This window comes from Catharus ustulatus, chromosome 3 (assembly GCF_009819885.2).
Source record: "Catharus ustulatus isolate bCatUst1 chromosome 3, bCatUst1.pri.v2, whole genome shotgun sequence".
Classification (NCBI taxonomy): Eukaryota; Metazoa; Chordata; class Aves; order Passeriformes; family Turdidae; genus Catharus; species Catharus ustulatus.
Genome location: NC_046223.1, coordinates 76890310 through 76909077, shown reverse-complemented (window position 1 = coordinate 76909077; position 18768 = coordinate 76890310). Strand labels below are relative to the sequence as shown.

Genomic DNA, 18768 nt, shown 5'->3' with positions numbered 1-18768 from the left:
TAAAGCTCTGTAAGTTTTGTAAGAAAGAACAGGAAAACAAACTTTCAGCCTATTGCAAACTCTTTCCACTTCCAGATGTTGACTGAATCTTTTAATATCTCTTCTGTATATTTTCTTTGTCAAGCATGAGGACTAAAAACCTACTGGAAAACTGCTAAAAGCTTTTAAGTTCAAGACTTGGAAACTCAAGGCTAGAATACCTGGTGCAAAAACTGTGTGAATGCACAGATTCTTGAGAACTAAGAGTGCAATAACTATACAAATACCTAACATCCACTCATGGAAGCAGACAGACCTACGGAATTCAGACTCTACAGTAAATGCAGGAGATTCGGAAGGAATGCAAGGAGCTAACTGAGAAAAAACAACAATCCTGACCAACACCCTCTAAAGCACCTTTGCACCCTTAATAACAAAGACAATGACTGAGAGTTAACATGCTTTTCTTACCTCATAAGGTAGTTTATCAAAATATCCATTAGTTGGCCATTCCCTGAGGGTAACAATGCTGAACTGTTTATTAAGGGTATCCATTCCACATGCAAATTTTTCTTCATCCTCCTCTTCATCTATATCATTCATATCAATCATTGAAGTCTTAAGTGAAAGCATGGGCCTCTCTTTCACACCATGTAGAACTACTGCATCCAATTCAGTGTAATAGTCCAGAAGGGAGCTGTTCACTTCCAGTCGGATTAAGTTTGTGGGAAAGTTTATCTGTTTGATACAAGGTGTGAACTGCCGAGCCTGAGGACCATTCACCTTTGTAGGTGCCTCAGACCAAAGTATTTCCCATCTGTGAAAAAAAAAAAAAGACACACATAAAGTACAGGAATTAAAATCAAAGTTACGTAAGCAACTCCTCAGTACAGTAAGAGGGGAACATCATCTGTCAAAAGGATTTAACAAGCAAGAAAAATGGCTGAAAAGATGATTTATGAAATTTACGTTTTCACAAGATTTGATAAATATCCTATGGATGAATTTAACAGGACACACTAATTCATGGCCTTAGCATATTTTCTGTGCATCGTTGAATAACAAAACGAGCTGTAAACTCAGAGTCACTTGTGTTAGTGTTATCTGTGTCCAAGCTCTTCTAACATCTCACAGGTAAGGTAATCAAAACAAATGGATTGCTGATGTCTTCACAATGATGGCATGTTAGTGTAAGTACACAGGGAACAGTCTTGCCATGTAACCCAAAGAGAGTCATCCGACCTCTTATTTCTACAAAACAAAAGAAAAAACCACCACCACTTGACTTTAATATCATGCCTGTCCAAATTACAGTATAATAAATTACTAAAAAAATTTAAATTTTATTTTGTTTATCTGCCTAGGTAATCAAAATGTTCCTTTAGAAATAATTCACTGAAAAATCAGCAAAGAAAGTAGAATCTTCAAGTCATTTTTTAAAGGATCCTTTGCAAAAGACATCAGAAATTCCAAACTGCTGAACTGAAAAGCCTTTCTCCTCTTTGGTCCAGTGACAGACAGAAGTTCAGGGCATGCACAGAACTACCATACACACACCCTCACTTTCACACACAGACCCCAAATCTCCAGTAAGTGACAGGGAAACGTGCTGTCAGCTGAGCAATCTGGAGGAACCAAGTCTTACATTCCTCAGACCTTCATCACTCCCAAACCTGCTCAAAGGCCTGAAAACAGAAACATGGTCTTTTACATCTGCATGGGCGCTCACTCAGTGAATGGAGATCCTTCAGTCACTTATGTCCATATTCTTCTTCCCTCAAGGCTAGTTAATTCCTAAAGAAGAAAGCCTCCTGCAGTTACTACTGCTACTCCCTTTGACAATATGCCTACCTCAATACTAATCCAGACACTTCTACATGTAGGCCATCTATTTACCATCACCCTAGTCCCAGCTTCAAGGATTTCTCTCAGACTTCTGTCCTGTCACAAGAATCTCACATGCACTCTATCGTCTCCCCAGCACCTCAGCATCTTGGCTTTCCCTACCAGACACCACTTCTTTGAACTTACAAATATTATTCAACACTGGTACCTACACAGGACACTTGTGAGGATAAGAGGGGAAATATTAATTAGAAAATAAAATTATTCATGCTTTACTTTCAGAATCAAATGCTTAAACCCTTATCATAACAGAAAGCAAAACAAATTTATGGATTTTCATGAAAACATTGCACACAGCATAAGTAAGGTTTAGAAGTTTGATATTTGCCAGTAGGAAATTTAAGAAAATTAAATCCGTATTGGCGGAAACTTCCATTTTAGAATGGACATTTTCAGGTATGCACAGATAAAATTTCCTATCCTACATCATGCTGCTCTCCTAGTACTTTACAGTAGAATGGCAGACTTGCAGAACTCTTATGTCCAAAGGAAAAGAAAGTCCCAAACTGTCATGAACTAAAAACAAACATCAAGAGTAGTGAGCTTATGGCACATCAAGGTACTAACATAGGAGAGTGTACAGCTCTACCCAAAATTAACAGTTTTCATAGAAGAGACATAGTATTAAGAAAAGATTTCACTAATTTACAAAATGAATGCCAAATCATGGCAAAGTAACAGCTGTAGTCCCACTGTCACATCCTCACACATAGGTCGATTCTCTAAGCAAATACTTAGTGCTGGCAAAGCACATGACCTTCCTTGAACGCTTTCAGATCACCACCTGACATTTAGCTTAGACACATCCCTGGACCCACTCAAAGTATCCTTATGGAAACTCAAGGCTATTTTTTCACTAATCTAACACACACTGGACCATCAACTTCTAGCAGAATGTGTCTGTTATTGACTTCTCCTTTTGGACCCTGGAGAGAAGATTATCTAGCAGCAGCAGAGCTCCGGAAAAAAATACTGCATCTGGAGACTTGGGCTCATCACATTGCAGTGCAATAACCAGCTCTAGCAAGCAGTAGTCAGTTTCCAGACTTTGTAATAAACTAGAGAAAACGGAAGACATGTAGCATGACTTCACAATCTCGTGAATCTTCACACTGGATATCAAATGCTGATGAACAACAAAACCAGTGACAATTTTCCACTGTCCATGTCCTACTGTTTACTTTTATCAAGAGTCCACCAATGTAATCTCAAAGGAGCTAGCTCTTGGTTTATCTGGTTGATTTGATGATGTTCTCTGCCTTGGTGGCACCACACACAAGTGCAGGCAATAGCAATTGCTCTGAGTCAGAGCAGGTAAATCTTTCCCATGTGTAGGAATGGTAAATCCTTCCCATGCTCTTCACCCATTACTACAAGCGGAAGTGATCTCTTCCTCTAGGATCACCACTGTGACATTCAAACAGGCTGCATGTAACCAGAATGGGAGTGAAGAATTCACATCAGGACCAAAAAAGTCTAACTTTCCAAGAGGCTTCAGCAAGAATTTCATTCTTTTGTTCTGGACCATTCTTTTGTTATGGTAGTCCACTTAGAAATCTTTAGTAAGAAAGGCATTTCTACAGTCAGTCCTAGTCTGAGGACATGTATCAAAATCAGTTTCCCTAAGAAGGTTGTCTGCATCTGTTTCAAGCTTACAAGCCTTTAGAAAAGGGGCTTCTAGGAAAAATAATCAGATTTCTCTCCAGCAATACAAGATTAGACTTTGCCTGCAACTACTGAAGTTTCTTGTATTGTCAAATAGAGAGAGGTGTAGAAAGTAAAAAAATCACTACAAACAATCAAATAAATGCCTTGCATCAAGAAACTAATAGCTGAGTTAAAAGCCAACAGAAGAGAGAGTTCCAAACAGATCACCAAGGAGAACATACGGAATCTCAGAGAATATAACTACACCTTTGATGAAAATGAAACTTCTGCAACAATTATAATCACATGCTGCTCTTAGTCAAACAACTGCACAGCAAAAATCCATAGATTATCTACAAGAAAACATGCCTGCAAACATGCCAGGGATGCTTCAGCACACTAGTTCAAACCAATCTGGAAAGTGTCCCTCTGACATCAGCTGGGAGCTCATAAACACAAAAAGCAGGGAAAACTGGGAAGATCATGAGCACAATTTAAGAATCATTCAGATTAAGCTGGTAAGTAGAGTTCACAGCAGTCTAATTATTACAGGAAAATACAAAGCAAATTTTCATTTTTGTCAAGAGTTTAATTCTGAAATACCAGAGACAGCAGACAGGACTCCAACACTGCTCAGGACATTTAAAGTAGCAAAAGGTGTTTCAAATAACTGCTCTGCCTTTTTAGGAGTTTCTCAAAGATGACTGTATTCCACAAGCACAGAGCACAGTATTCATTTTTCCATGACAGGCATCAGAATCAGAAAAAGCTGTTTGCCTGAAGATGTCAAAACAAGTTTTAAGTAAGGATGCACATGTCTAGAACTTGTGCGTTACACACAGGTGAGATACAGGCCCGAAGGTTCCTTATCACACTCTAATGTGTTGATGGTATTAGTAGTGTTATGGGTGCTTTCATCTGAGATTCTCAGGGAATAAAAGGCAGAGTGACAGAACCATCTGAATGCCACTCTCTACAAGTAAGAGCTCATGATATTTTACATTCAGTACACTGCCTTTCTGGTTTCACTACCTTTTTTTAAAGGGGGGAAGCAGGGGGAGAGAAGTTTCATCAAACATTTTGATCCCTGTTCAGGCTGCTCAAATACAATAAATTTCCTGTTGGAAGGAGAGGGAGCCTTTTATTTTGTCCATCTTCATTAGCCTGCTCCTCTGGTTTGTAGCAGCCTCTGCCTCTACAGGCTTTAAGACTTTCAGAAACAGAAAGAAACTTTGCATACAGCAAACATAGCTAAGCTTGGAAATAATGAGCTATGCTCAATTTTCTACCAAAATTCTAAATGACATGAAATTAAACAAATTAAATAGAAATAAACAACAGGAATACACAAAGCAGAATGGAAGTGGTCCCAGACAAACGACCATGGTATCTCATCCTTGAGAAAAATCCTGATAAGTGTCACAACTTATCCATAGAAAAACAAGGAAAAAATAATCATAAAATAATCTCTATTGAAGAAGCACTCACTGCATAGCATACACAATGAAATATCATCCCAAGTACAGCCACAGATTCGACTAGTTAGCACTTTCTGATTTTGAGCTTTTATAAAAGCACGTAAGTATACAGTATCATTTTAACAAATATGATATAAAAACAACAGTCACATTAAATTTAAAAAGACCACAACAGGAGAATAGGGATCAATTTTTTGTTTCACATTCAAAACTTTAAAACCAAAGTTACTTTTATAAAAGGGAGAAGTTGAAAACTTATGAAAAAGTTATTTTTTACTTGCTAACTCCCATTTAAACAAAAACTAACAACAATTAACTATGAGAATATCAAAATTAATCAAAAGGGCTGACACTGAAGAAGCCATTGGGGAATCATCAGAAGTAAGCCTTCTGGGTAAAGAAAGGAGAAAAAAAAGGAAAAAAAATTTCTCATCACAGAGGCTAGCTATGGTTTACCCATCAATCTAATACACTACCAAAACCAAATAAAACTCTGTTGGTTGGGTTCAGCTCATGCTGCATTTGTCCCCATCACATGAGTGTAGAGCTCTGCCTCTTCTACTGAATGAAGCTTGGTGAAAACTCAGCATTGTCACCAAATCCTACAAACACTGAATGTGCACTACAGCACAAAGTCCCAGGGGCACACTAATATAATAATCATAGGACAACACAATCAAAAATACAGCTTGAATTCTTCACCACATAAAAACTGAGAGTTTATGTTACAACATTGCCCTAATCTCAGACCATCAATTTTTTCTTGAGTTTTCGGCACTCAGGTAATTCACATAACAAATCTGTACATGAAATGTTAGTATAGGTTAAGGAACTACCTACACCTCTCACCAGTCAAGGTATGAGAGGCACAAATGAAAAGCACAACAGGTTTCCATGTGTTAGAACAGCAGTTTCTCTGACATTTATTATTTTTAAAAATTGTTTTATTTGGAGAAAAGTAATGTAATGCCTTCTGTGTTTAAAGCAGCAAAAGATATTAGAGGAGAGAAAATCCTCCAGTTGCTGGATGCTGGTTAAACCATAATGAAAAAAAATTCAAAATAACTGTCCTGTTCTAAGCATGAGGATTACTTAGAAACAATTACATACCCTTTAAGAAGTAAATGCTTATTCCCATTCCATGAAGATCTTATCCCACCTCTATAAAAAACAGTAAATAAAGCTCACAGGACACATCATACAAAGCTGTGATAGCAGTACTCAGTGCACCAGCAACAAAGGAACATGGCCAAAGACCAATTTCTGAACACCTGCATGAGTTTTTCTTTCATGCAACTGAAGCATAAAGTGAGTAATACATTGACCAGGTATGTGGGTGTTAGCCATTTTTTAACAAAAACATATAAAATTCTCTGGAGCAAGAACTGTGATACACCAGCTCCTCACAAAGACTCATGTAGCCTAGAAGTTTTTGTACACAGCAAAGTTTTGGATGAGCTGATGTTTTAAATACTAACCAAAAAGAAAAAGATATTACTTACTTAGAGCAGTATAATCCACTAAACATAACATTTAAGCAAGTCTGAACAGACTTTTTCCTCTCACCAGTTTTGACTTCATCAATAGTTTGGCCTTCTTTGTATATCAAAAGCAGGAACTGGTGAAAAAGAACTTTCCTAATGACCTGCCCTTTCTACATCAGTGTTCAGAAACAGATACAGAGTCAGCTCATAAAGCAGCACTGAGAAGTTTCATCAGTAATAAAGCAAGTATCAAAAAAACAAGTATCAAAACAGTCAGAAGAAGAAAACAAGGTTACAAATGCCTTTTGAGTAAGTAGGTCATGGCCTTTTTTAACAGAAGAAAATAGTATGGCAGTGCTCCAAGACTAAAACATAAGTTAAACAAGGAATCACCTGAGATTACAGCAGCATTCCATCTTCAAAAGAAGAATTCTTAGTTGATATCTCACAGAATTTTTGGAAGTAAAAACAAGAGACCAAGAACAGAAGCAGAAAAGAGACTGCACTCTTGCAACTCTTCAGATTACCCTCACAAATGTGAGTAAACGAACAGAGAAAAAATATTTTGTCCCTCATGTGGAGAAAGGGCTCCTTCATCTTTCCTTCAAGACACCATACATAAGAGATTTGCCTCCTTTAGAAGTAAAGAGACAAACCAAATATGCAGCTCAAAACAGACAAGTCCTGCTGAGAAAAGCTAAGCAAACAGAAAAAAAGGGTCTCTCTAATACTTCTCTGGCATCAAGACTTGAAGTATTGAAGAGGCAACATAGACAACTCCTTTCAAGGATGCTTGAGATATCCTTTTTCCAACCAGGACAGGGGGTATTCTTGCCTAAAAATTAAAAAGCAAGATCCTACAGAAGCTTCATCTTTCATTATGAAGAAGGGCATCTGAGCTCTCACTCTGACCACACCTCAAGAGAAGTCATAAAGCACATACCCACAAATTTTATATTAGTATTTTCACTTCCATCTCCTTTTAGCTCTCTGTAGAATTTTCCTTTTTTTTTTTTTTTTTTTGTGTACCTAATTAAACAGGTCCTTCAGTTAACTATTTTTGAGCTTTCCTCCATTCTGTGCTCCCCCATAAAGAAAAAAAATCTACATCATAAAAAAGTAAAATGAAAGTTCACCGAGTAATTGCCCAGAAGTCCTTTCACATTAGGTTCTGAATTTGAAAGTCTTAAAGCTGCCTTCACCATATATCATTCTGTAAATAAGTTCTGTATTACAGTGCCAAAAGCAGTCCACTTCCAAAGCTAGGTAGCCTATTATTATTTTGACCTATCACTTGAACTTAGATGTTCCATGAATTCAGGTGTTTACTTTAGAGCTATACAACATATTCTCATTAGACCTGTAAAAAAAGCAACTGCACTTAACTGGGAATTTTGAATATAAACCATGACACCTGATTTTCCAACGGTTTTTGAATGACCATCAATAGCCTACTGCTAGGAAGCAAGGGAGAAGAAGTTAGACCTAAAAATGTACTTCTTAGTGGCATCTGTAAAAGGCAAGTCAGTAAAAAGTCATACAACATCCACACCAGCACTGCTTATACCACCAAAGTGTGTATATCATAGCAATATAGTATTTGTTGGAATACTAATTTTTTACAGAACACATTTTGTTAAGTATTTCTTCAATCATTTCTCCCTTCCTTTATATCTTGGTATCATTTAATCTCTCTTTGATATAGAATACTTCAGTTGCATATACTGATGGCTTGCTTTTCCCAATGTCTTTCACCACTACATGCTTAGACCTGTTCACTTTCTCCTTCCATTCCTACTTCCTCACCTCCTCACTAAGAAATGCTCACCTCACACACAGTGTTTTTCTTTACTATCTTACCATTCCCCAGGTTACCACACTCCTGGTCCTGCAACTGGGATTTCATCAAGACTTCCTAATATCAGGAAAACAGGATCAAATCTGCTTCTTTTTGTTGGAGAGTAAAAACAAGTGGAGCTCACGTCCTTTGACCAGACCAAAAATAAAGATCAGACAAATGGCATCACCTTTTGTCTGACCTTTCCTTGCTTCTAGTTTCAGCTTCATTTCCATATGAATAGTTACAGCGCCTGATTGTATTATACATGCAACCTAAAGCACGCAGAGAAGAAAGAGTCCATAGCTACTTGAAGCAGGATGATACAGTAGCCATGAATCCTCAATCTCTTTTACACAATTTCCTCTTCCTACTGGAGGAAGAGTTCGGACTTACCATTTCAAACATAGTGCTTTATACAGGCATAGTAATTATTGCCCATAAAAATCCCAACACCAAAACTATCATTACACAAATTAAATTTGATATTAGGAGATGCATTAATTCCTACAAAACACCTACATCTCTGAAGTTGCTATCAAAACGAGTCACCACAGTTTTAAAAACATGAAATAAAGAAAATTTTATTGGGACAGATACAAAATTTATATAAATACTAGGAAGTTCACTGAACAGCCCTATTTGTAGCATTTAACATCTTACAGGAAAACATAAAGAAGAAAAAAAATTACCTTACTTCAGCTGGTGGATTTTGTGAGTAAGGATTTGCAGAGCATGCCAAAATCCTGACTACAGCTCCAGGATGATAGGTTTCCAGAATGTGCACTGCAGTGGGATAAACTGGTTCTTCAAAAGCAAGTTCCACATAGTCTTGGCTACAGAAGGTGGATGGTGTCCTCTTGAAAGGCAGCCGAGCGCTCGGGCAACGATCCCACCAGGTCCCGTAAGTTCTAAAGACAGCAGTCTGGGTGAAGTCACCAGAACTAGGGTACACGTTGGGAATACCCGCTAAATTCCACATGGTGTACGACATGCTGTTCTCACTGCCATAGTGAGAGCTGAAATCCAGCACTTCTTTGGCATACTGAACCATTTCAACATTGATAGGTAAGGCTCGGGTGTTTGATTCGATAGCCCTCCGACTGTTCATTTCTCCTCTCGTCGCTGTCCTAGCTCGGCGCCGAAGGCACATGTAGTAAAACATGCTCAGGACTGTTAACATGGGAAACACTGGTGACATTTAGACAGGACTTAGGAAGATGCAAAAAGCCAGGAGTCCTTTATAAGTTGCATTAACAGCCTGTGGTGTTTTGAAAAAGAGCTGATAAAACAGAATGAATAAACACAGTGAGCAGATACAGCATTCTTAGAAAGCAAATTGTGCTGTTTTGAATAACATCTTGAACAAAGTAGAGCTACTAAAATATTAATAAATTATTATATTTTATTGTAAGACAATTGTTTAGTTGGAAGTGACTAAGTGTGGCTTCCCATTTACTCTTTACCTTACTTCCCCTTTATTTTTTGTTTAAAAAAAGAGAAGACTATGAAGATACATTAGCCAAAACCAGAACTCAAGCAACAAAAAAACAAATGGTCAAGATAAACATCTTTAGGGATTTATAACAAGAAAAAAAAATTGCACTGACTCAGGGAAATTAATTCAAGTATGAAATGAAATTCAGCCCACACTGTAAACAACTGTGAAAGACAGACCTTCCCATAGTAAAGATACAGTTGCTTAAAATGATTGTGAATGGTTTTACTTTCTTTAAAAAACAGTGTAAATGGTTTTAAGAATGAAAAGTACAAGCTTTGGGGCTGTTAATCTAAACTTAACCCACTGTTTCCTCTATCAGAGCACTAATCTGAAACAAGAGTCACAAAAATACCACCATTACCGTTTGAAGTCATCCATGACAGCACACACCAATGACAGAAGAGTCACCGGTCTCCTGAAGGATGCTCAGAATTCACTAACAACATCATCTTCCTTTAAACCATGCAACAAACGAGGTCTTCAAAAGAGTCCTGGCATCAGAAGCAGAAGTCCCCATAGAAAGCATTTTAATTCTGATGAGAGAATATATTTTTATTAAAGTAACAATTTAGTTAAACACAAAATGTACTAGATTCACATACTTTAAAAACTCAACACAAAATATACTATTAATTAATGATACCAACATATTTTACACAGTCTACACCAACACAAGGAAAACAACCAAATAAGCAGGTTTAACAATAAGAAAAAACTAAATTAAAGGTAAGTTGCTTTACTAAAGTTTTCTGTTTACAACTGTGAAGAAACATTTATAGTTGAATGTTCTCTACAGGATACAGGAGGACTGTATCATATTCCCTACTAATAAAGATCCTCTTACATATGCTTGTCCCATATTGAGCAGCTGCTCCATACCTGTGAGATGTAAACTGTGAGTTTTACCAACACACAACGAAATGTGCAGTGTATTCTCCAGTTTCTGTTGGCACTACACAACACACTCGGGCTATGAATTCACATCCTCCAGCACCACAAACTGCTTCTCACAAACTGGTTTCTCATTAACTTGCCCATCAGCTTTACTAAGAGAGAATAAGGAGTAATGCCTGTAACCTGTCAGAGGCCAAAACAGGGACGACTAAGCATGTCTCAAAATAGAATAAATGTTTCTTCAACAGCCTGTGCTGGAGCTGTCACTTAGTTTACCACAGGATACACACTGTGGTAATCTCTGAATCAACGGATGTGACCCTTCTATTGCAGAAGACACCTCACGTAAAAACTAACATGATGCTCCCCACTGCCAGGCAGTCAAAGCATGTATTTAATGTTTGCAGTGGATACAAGTGAGACCCTACTACAGCGTTTTTGGAAGCATAAATTTAAAGTAGGGTAAATAACTAAACAAATGGGAACTTTTTAAAGTCTCTGCACAAACCCAAAATGTGTGTTTTTTGGGTCAGCTGCTTGTTCCCATACTCACAAACACACAGAGATGTACAAACAGCTCTTTTTTGCATGAACGTTTCCAGCAAGAAAGCACTTGTGGTAACAGATAAGGGCAGACTGCACTATTTGCCCATTTTGCTCATGACAGAAACAAAATTTACTAATGAAGACCTCAATTCTCACTTTCTTGCCTCTTTTACTACTAGCTTTTTGTTTAGTTTCACATGTTGATTTAGCTGTCAACAACATGAATTACTCCTGATACTCAGTGAAGAAGGGAACGCATTAAGACAATATGACAATATGACAAATTTACTTCAAGCTCCCTTGGAATGCCAACAACCAATAATGTCAAATTTCCCACAAACAACCTGAGCCACCTTTCAGAAAAGATGCTGGAAAAAATGTAGCACAACCCTGAACCTCTCCTACTTAAAAAAAAAAAAAGAAAGAAACAACTCCAAACTGAAAATTGTTATTTGATTTTTTTCAAAGCAGAGATGTTTTGATGTAAGTAAAGATTACAAATACATTCTCCTTCTGGACTTTTGCCCTCTTAAAAAGGAAAGCTCTATTTAAAGACTATGCCAACAGACATTAAACTTCAACAAATATTCTGCTATCAAGCCCTAGAATCATGGCTAGATCAGCATATACACCACCTTCAAACTCAAAACTTTACTGATTAACATGATTTTAAGGCAGCTCCACAGAAACTATGGCTTTACAGGTCTCAATTTTAAGGGTCATTCAGCTGTGGTATTTCAGGATCAGGTATGAATCACTTATCTCACATACACACAACCCACACAACTTCACATCTGCACTGCACACTCCAGGCTTTGGCCACAGCCTGCAGCTCCTGCGGCGCTGCTGTAAAACCAGGCTGCACTCCTTATCTAAGCTTGCCCAAGAGCAGCAAAACCATCCAGCCCTTCAGAGCTGTACGTCAGCTAGATGGTCAGTTTAAGCCAGGTCTAACAGAGGAAATAACCTGAAATTATGCTGCAGATTTTCCATTGGCAGTAATGTTAATTTGGCAATGGGAACATGCATTGGCATCTAGCAACTTGATGATTTCATAAGACCTGTAAAAATTTGAAATCCTTGACACTGACACAACCTCATCAATTTTGGCTAGCATTGATCAACAGAGTCAGAAACAAGTAAGTAGGAAAAGAAAGCTTTAATGAAAAATTATTAGTCTAAACAATATAAGTGGGGCAAATTACTTTTAAAGACTTAAGAACAACATCAGATATAACAGTTTATAACAAGTAAGACAAAACCATTATAAAAGGAGGATTAAATAACCGTTAGGACTACAATACAAATAGGAATTCTTCTTCTGGCATTTCAAAAGAAGTATTAAGAATTGTGTGGAGTTAAAAGATGAATGAAAAATTGCTTCAGAGGTTAAAGGATAATAAGCTAGTGAAAGAATTACATTAAATACAGATCAGTCAGGGTAGATGATACAAAGAGACTTTTTCAGGAACTACCAGAAGTCAAGCTGATTTCTAATTAAAAGGATTCAACTTTGCAAAAAGAAAAAATAAAATGCAAACTCAGGTCTGTGCAAAGCATCAAGATAACAGCTCTGGAGCTCATGTACATGCAAAGCCTATGTCAAAAGTTTCCTCCTCCCTCAAACTGCTTGATTATTTTAAAGAGATCCACTTAGGCCCACGCAACTATGTGTTATGATCTCTAGTTGGATCTTTGGCCCACTGTATATTATTAATTTTTTTTTGTACAGGCATAATTATGCCAAACTAAAGCCTAATAAAGGTTTCTTAAAAGTGTGTCTTTTTATCTCCTCCCAAGCACAGCTTTGTACATCTTTTGTTTCTTTTACATCTATTTTTTTTTCCTGTCAATTTCATTAAATGGACTGAAATAGTGCTATTAAATGCCAGAACGCTGAGCAGGCACAGAGACTAGCACAAGGTGCCAACCATTTGGTTAGAAACAAACAGCACTATGCTATGAACACACAATGGCATTGTGAGCTGCTGTCCTATGCCTATTTTATGCCCATTTTGCACTCTGAGGCCGGATCCAATTCCCAGCCGCTGTCTGGGGCTTCATGAGCCCTGTCCTCCCTCCTTGAGCACCACACAGCCCATCCCTCTCTGCTTCACTGACACCTTTCCAGCCAGCACTGCTGGGGAGCCAGGGGAGTCCTGAGGCTTGCCCAGCCAGACATGAAACATTCTTGCAAGCACTTACAGTTTTCAGTCTGTTCTTCCCAAACCATCTTGTGCCAGTGCTGGCTTGAGAGGATAGCAAGATTGCACAGGTTCCAAGTCAGACCAGCTCAAAGGGTTACCAAAATGTTACCTCTACTTTTAGAAGACAGATAGGACTTCAGAAAACCACTCTGGACAAGACTTGGAATAAAACTTTTTAAAGAGCTATTTTCTTTCAAAATACATTAGAGTCCACCACATTATTTACAATATCTCCTACCCAGATTATTATTTAATGGGTAACTATTTCAATTATATGGGCAAACTCCCCTTTTCTAATCTGAATAACCCTTCTTTTCTTTGTGCTATACATACAAAAAGGCTTCTAAGACTATCATTCACCATTTCCTTCTTCCAAGCACAGCAAACCTTGATAAAATAAAATGTTTTACAGCTTCTATACAGATTTCATGGGGAAAGGTACTAATTAAGTTAAAGCGTTGAAAAGCACTAGATCTCTTCAGTCTGTTTTGCCTCTTTTTACAGGGAGATTTTGTATACAAATCTATTTTCCAGCTTTGAAGCAACCCATCCAATTAATGATTACTGTACTTGAAAAAACAGCATGAAGTTGAGGCATGGCAGGTTAGGCTGAGTATGAGGAAAAAGTTTTTCACCCAAAGGATGATTGGGCACTGGAGCAGGCTCTCCAGAGAAGCAGTGAAAGCACCAATCTTGTCCAAGTTCAAGAAGTATTTGGACAATTGCTCTCAGGCACATGGTGTGATTGCTGGGAGTGTCCTGTGCAGGGCCAGGAGCTGGACTCAACGATCCTGATGGGTCCCTTCCAACTCAGGATATTCTATAATTCTGCCTATTCATTTTGGTGTTTGGCAAATGCAACTCCTCAATAACCACAATTTTATCCCATACAAGCAGGAACAGGACAGAGTTATTCACCAACCAGACTGCTGAGAAAAGGTGGGAAGTACACAGAAAAACACTTGAGATTTCAAGGGGCTGTGAAATGAAGGATGTGTGTGAAAACATAACAAGTAACAGATACTAGATTTAGGGGGAAGAAAAAAAAAAGAAATACGGCACATTTCATCCCTCATCCCTGAGCCATCTCTGGAAAAGCACATGATAGGCAGAGTTCGCACTATTTCAAGAGAAGTAAATGTTGTACATACAAGTCATGTATACACTGGTTCGATTTCTAAAGCCAGTGAAGTAATAATTCCTGTTTACATCAGCTCTGCTAATCTCACATTTGGGAGTAGTGAGTGGTTTTCTTTCATTTGCTATAAAAGAAACAGCAACATTGACAAATTACAAAAATGCATAAATGACAAAAACAATGGATTGTATGATCTCTGAAGAAAGATTAATGCAATTTAATATGTGTGTCTTAGATAAAAGACAGTAAATGGGAAATCTTTTAATTATCTTTGTACACCAATGCACAGAGGGAATACTGGATCCTTATATTACAGTCTAAAACAGAGTACTTTTACCACAGGTTAGCACCTCTTGCTGTTAATTACCTAGATTATACCAGCATCTACATTCAACTTGTTGAAAGTAGAAGCCATTATTAATTAAAAAATAATTAAAAATTAATAAGCTCTTACAGTAAACTCAGGGTCCATTTGCTGTGTTTCTTCCCATAATATATTTTGGCATAAAATGAGCCATTTTACACATAGGAATGTGTAACTTAAAATTTTATAGTTTGAAAATAATTGAAATATATGGCAATTTTACCTATCTAAAATCTTGTGTTGCCTTCATGAGCACCAGAACATGCAAAATCCAAGAATTTCAGACTACTTCACTGACTGCATTCCTGCTAGAACCAGACTAATTGTGTGGTTTAGCATTGAGATACAATGGAGACAAAAGTTCCTTCCGCACCTACAACACATTTAAAGTGGCCACCCTGTCTTACGGAGGCGGCTTTCCCAGATAACAGAAATTATTTCTCAACATGAGTAAATCATCAGGTAGACCTTTCTATTAACAGCTTAAAGGTTACCAGCATTACACCACTTCATTCTGATCAACTACCATTGCAGCTGTGATGAAACTCTCCTCTTCACGTGAAAAAAAAAAAGTTACAAATTTCCCACACTACTTTTAAAAAGGAATTTGTGTGCATCTGTCTTATTTGTCTTTTCACCTTTCTCTTGAGATATCATACTGCCTCTCCATGCAGGCATACTCATAGCATTTACTTGCTGGTCAGCTGCTTCCTCATTGCACAGAGCACAGTATTAGGCCATGTAGTTATCTCCTACTGCCACAGAATCACAGAATTACTGAATCAATTGGATTGGAAAAGGTCTCTGAGATCATGAAGTTCAACCTATGACCTAAAACCACCATGTCATCTATACTATGGCACTAAGTGTTTTCCTTAAACACCTCCAAGGACAGTGAGTCCATCACCTCCCTGGGCAGCCCATTCCAGTGTCTAGTCACCCCTTCCGTGAAGAAATTCTTCCTCCTGGCCAACCTAAATCTCCCCTGGCACAGCTTAAAACTGTGTTTTCTCGTCCTTATCATGTCCGTTCACATCCCAGGGATGTCCATTTGGCAGCCTGCACTGACAGGCTGACAGCAGCAAATGACAAACCACAAGAAGTGAAGCACCCCAAAGTACACACCTAAAAAATAAAATAGTTCAGCCAGTTCAGCTCCTATCCTGCTTTCTGTCGTGGTGTGACCGGGCAACAGGGTGAAGCCGTGCAAGTGTGTGTCACTGCAGAGATCGAGCAGCGGTGGTGGAGCCGTAGGGGAGAGGAGCACACCCCGTGCCCAGCCCTGCCCGCTTTGTCTGGTCCCAGCACTGTTCCTCCCTGCTCTATCCCATCCCTACCCCTTCCCACTCCTTGGGCCCGCGCTCTCCACCGACAGGGGTAGTTTCCTTCTCCAGGGGGGCAGTTCCCTTTCCCGGGGGGCCCAGGGACAGCGGAGGGCAGACGCGGGCGGGATTTCCCGATGCCGCGGCTGCCTTCCGCGTCCCCTCCCGACAGCACACCGGCCCGGCCCGGCCCGGCCCGGCCCCGCCAGCCTCCCCTGGGCCGGCGGACGGGAAGCGCACACCCGCGGCCGCCCGCACCCGCCGCGCAGGGCCGGCCCCGCACCGGGGCTGCAGCGGGGCCCGGCGCTGCGGCCCCACCGCGCCCGCCCAGCGCCGCCGCCGCCGCCGCCGCCGCCACCCTACCCCGTCCGGAGGGCGGAGCCGCCCGGGCCGCCGGAGCCGCCGCCGCGCCGGGCGCCGCCGGAAGCACCGCGCACGGAGGGCGGCGGGGGCGGGAACCGGGGGAAGCGGCGCGGCGGGGGCGGGGCCGCCGGCTGCGCCTGCCCGGGCCCCGCGTGGGGCGGGCCTGCGCCGTCCCGGCGGACAGGGGGGTTTGTCCTGGGCTGGGTGAATCCTGGAGTCATAAGGGTTAGAAGGGCCCTTAAAGATCATCCAACCCCCCTGCCATGGGTAGGGACCCCTAGCACTAGACCAGGTTGCCTCAAAGCTGCATCCAGCCTGGCCTTGAACAATGCCGGGCACGGGGCAGCCACAGCTTCTGCGGGCAACTTGTTCCAATATCTCGCCGTCCTCACAGTTCAGGATTTCTTTCTAATGTCTAACATAAATTTCCCCTTTTTCAGTTTGTACCCATTACTCCTTGTCCTATCACAACAAGGACAGATGCAGAGTCTCTCCAGCTATGCTGTAGGCCCCTTCAGATACTGGAATGTTGCCATGAGGTCTCCACGAAACCATCTCTTCTCCAGGCTGAACAGCCCCAACTTTCTCATCGTTCACAGGGGGAGATGCTTTAGTCTGGACTTGCTTCAAAACTTTCATGTCCTCCTTATGCTGTACACAGTACTGCAGATGGGATCTCAGGAGAGCAGAGTAGAGGGGGGAAATCACCTCCCTAACCCTGCTGGCCACACTCCTTTTGATGCAGCCCGTTGGTTTTCTGGGCCGTGAGTGCACACTGCTGGCTCGTGTTGAATTTTTCATCAGCCATCACACCTAAGTCTTTCTCCACAGTGTGGCTCTCAGTCACTTCTCTGCCCAACATGAAGGTGTGGCTGGTTTTGCCACAATCCAGGTGCAGGACCTCACACTTCGCTTTGTTGGGCTTCATGAGATTCACACCAGCCCACCTCTCAAGGGTGTCAGGGTCCTTCTGGAGGGCATCCCTTCCCTCCAGGGTGTTGAATTATTGCGGTGGTGTGGTTTGTGACTCAGGCCCACTCTGCCTTGTGTCTGGTTACCTCTGCAGATGTGAAGGCCGTGGTGAGGTCGGTGCTGTGAGCCCACCCGCTCGTGATGAGCTTGGTTTCTCATAGAGCCTTTTACCAGGCAGTGTGCCTTGCCCTCGCCCCAGGTCAGTCAGGTTATGCTTTCAATGTTATGTTTGAGTTCTTAGCATGTCATAAGGGCAGCCCTGTTTAAATGATCTTAGTGAGTCCTTACTCCAGCACACTGTAGTGCCTCTTGGGTTGCTACCTGGCATATTGCCAAGGAAATGTCATGTAATTTAATTTGGTACACGTGTCCAAGCACGAGCGCTTTCTCTCCCAACCAGCCCTTCCAGTCAGAGCTTCTGCAATGATCACCAAAATTGCAGTTACTCCATCTGGTCTCCTCAGCAAGGCTCCGTATTAGATGATACCTGGGATCGTTCAGTTACAGTAGAAAATAGAGTTGCTAACTTGTACTAGGTGATCAAATATAATTCTAAAAATCCAGAAAATATGCAAATAATTGCTATGTAAGGTGCTTTTTGTATAATGCTTTAATATAAATTCTATGCATTTATAATAAATTTCAAATATAGAAATCTATAAGTTTAGTACAGCATACATCTTGGTTGGTAGCTGCAGTGACAGACAAGCCGCTAGACAACGCTGGTTTCCACAAGAGACATGCCAGGATGACCAGCTTATCGGTGATTCATGGACCTATGTGCACCTGTGTGGACACATACAGAAATGCACATATATACACACGTTTTATGTGCCTCAGACACCACTGTACTATTTTAAAATAACAGTTTAAGCCCTAAATTTTAAGGCACTGCTTCTATGGAAGAGGAAGCTAGACTCTTCAAGTTTCGGTGACAGCACTGTAGAGTGCCTTTTGGCATCATTTATCTTCACCTCAATCCTACAATTGGATGCAAGCACAAGAGTATTTATAAAGGTGCTTTCAATTACCACCTTCCCAGGAAGTGTCCAATTCAAAGTTTGAAATTTGAACAAAATACAGTTGGAAACAAGACTGTGAATAAGTTTGGTGAGTCAGAAAATAAGTTAG

General features: G+C 40.2%; 1 protein-coding gene across 6 annotated transcripts in view; it reads right to left on the bottom strand.

The window, feature by feature from the left end:
• Window positions 1-16717, bottom strand: part of FBXL4 (F-box and leucine rich repeat protein 4) — a 57149-nt gene extending 40432 nt beyond the window's left edge. Inside the window, exons 1-4 of one of the 6 annotated variants that reach the window (XM_033055880.1) lie at window positions 16666-16717; window positions 10193-10322; window positions 9023-9612; window positions 451-796 (exon numbers count right to left, since the gene is read on the bottom strand). In XM_033055880.1, the coding sequence (XP_032911771.1) occupies window positions 451-796; window positions 9023-9531 (855 nt within the window). In that variant the 5' untranslated portion in view covers window positions 9532-9612; window positions 10193-10322; window positions 16666-16717. Of the gene's footprint in view, window positions 1-450; window positions 797-9022; window positions 9613-10192; window positions 10365-15203; window positions 15866-16105; window positions 16405-16665 lie in introns of those variants that run through there. The other 5 variants (XM_033055877.1, XM_033055882.1, XM_033055878.2 and 2 more) reach the window with 5 other exon arrangements.
• Between the last annotated feature and the right edge of the window lie 2051 nt (window positions 16718-18768).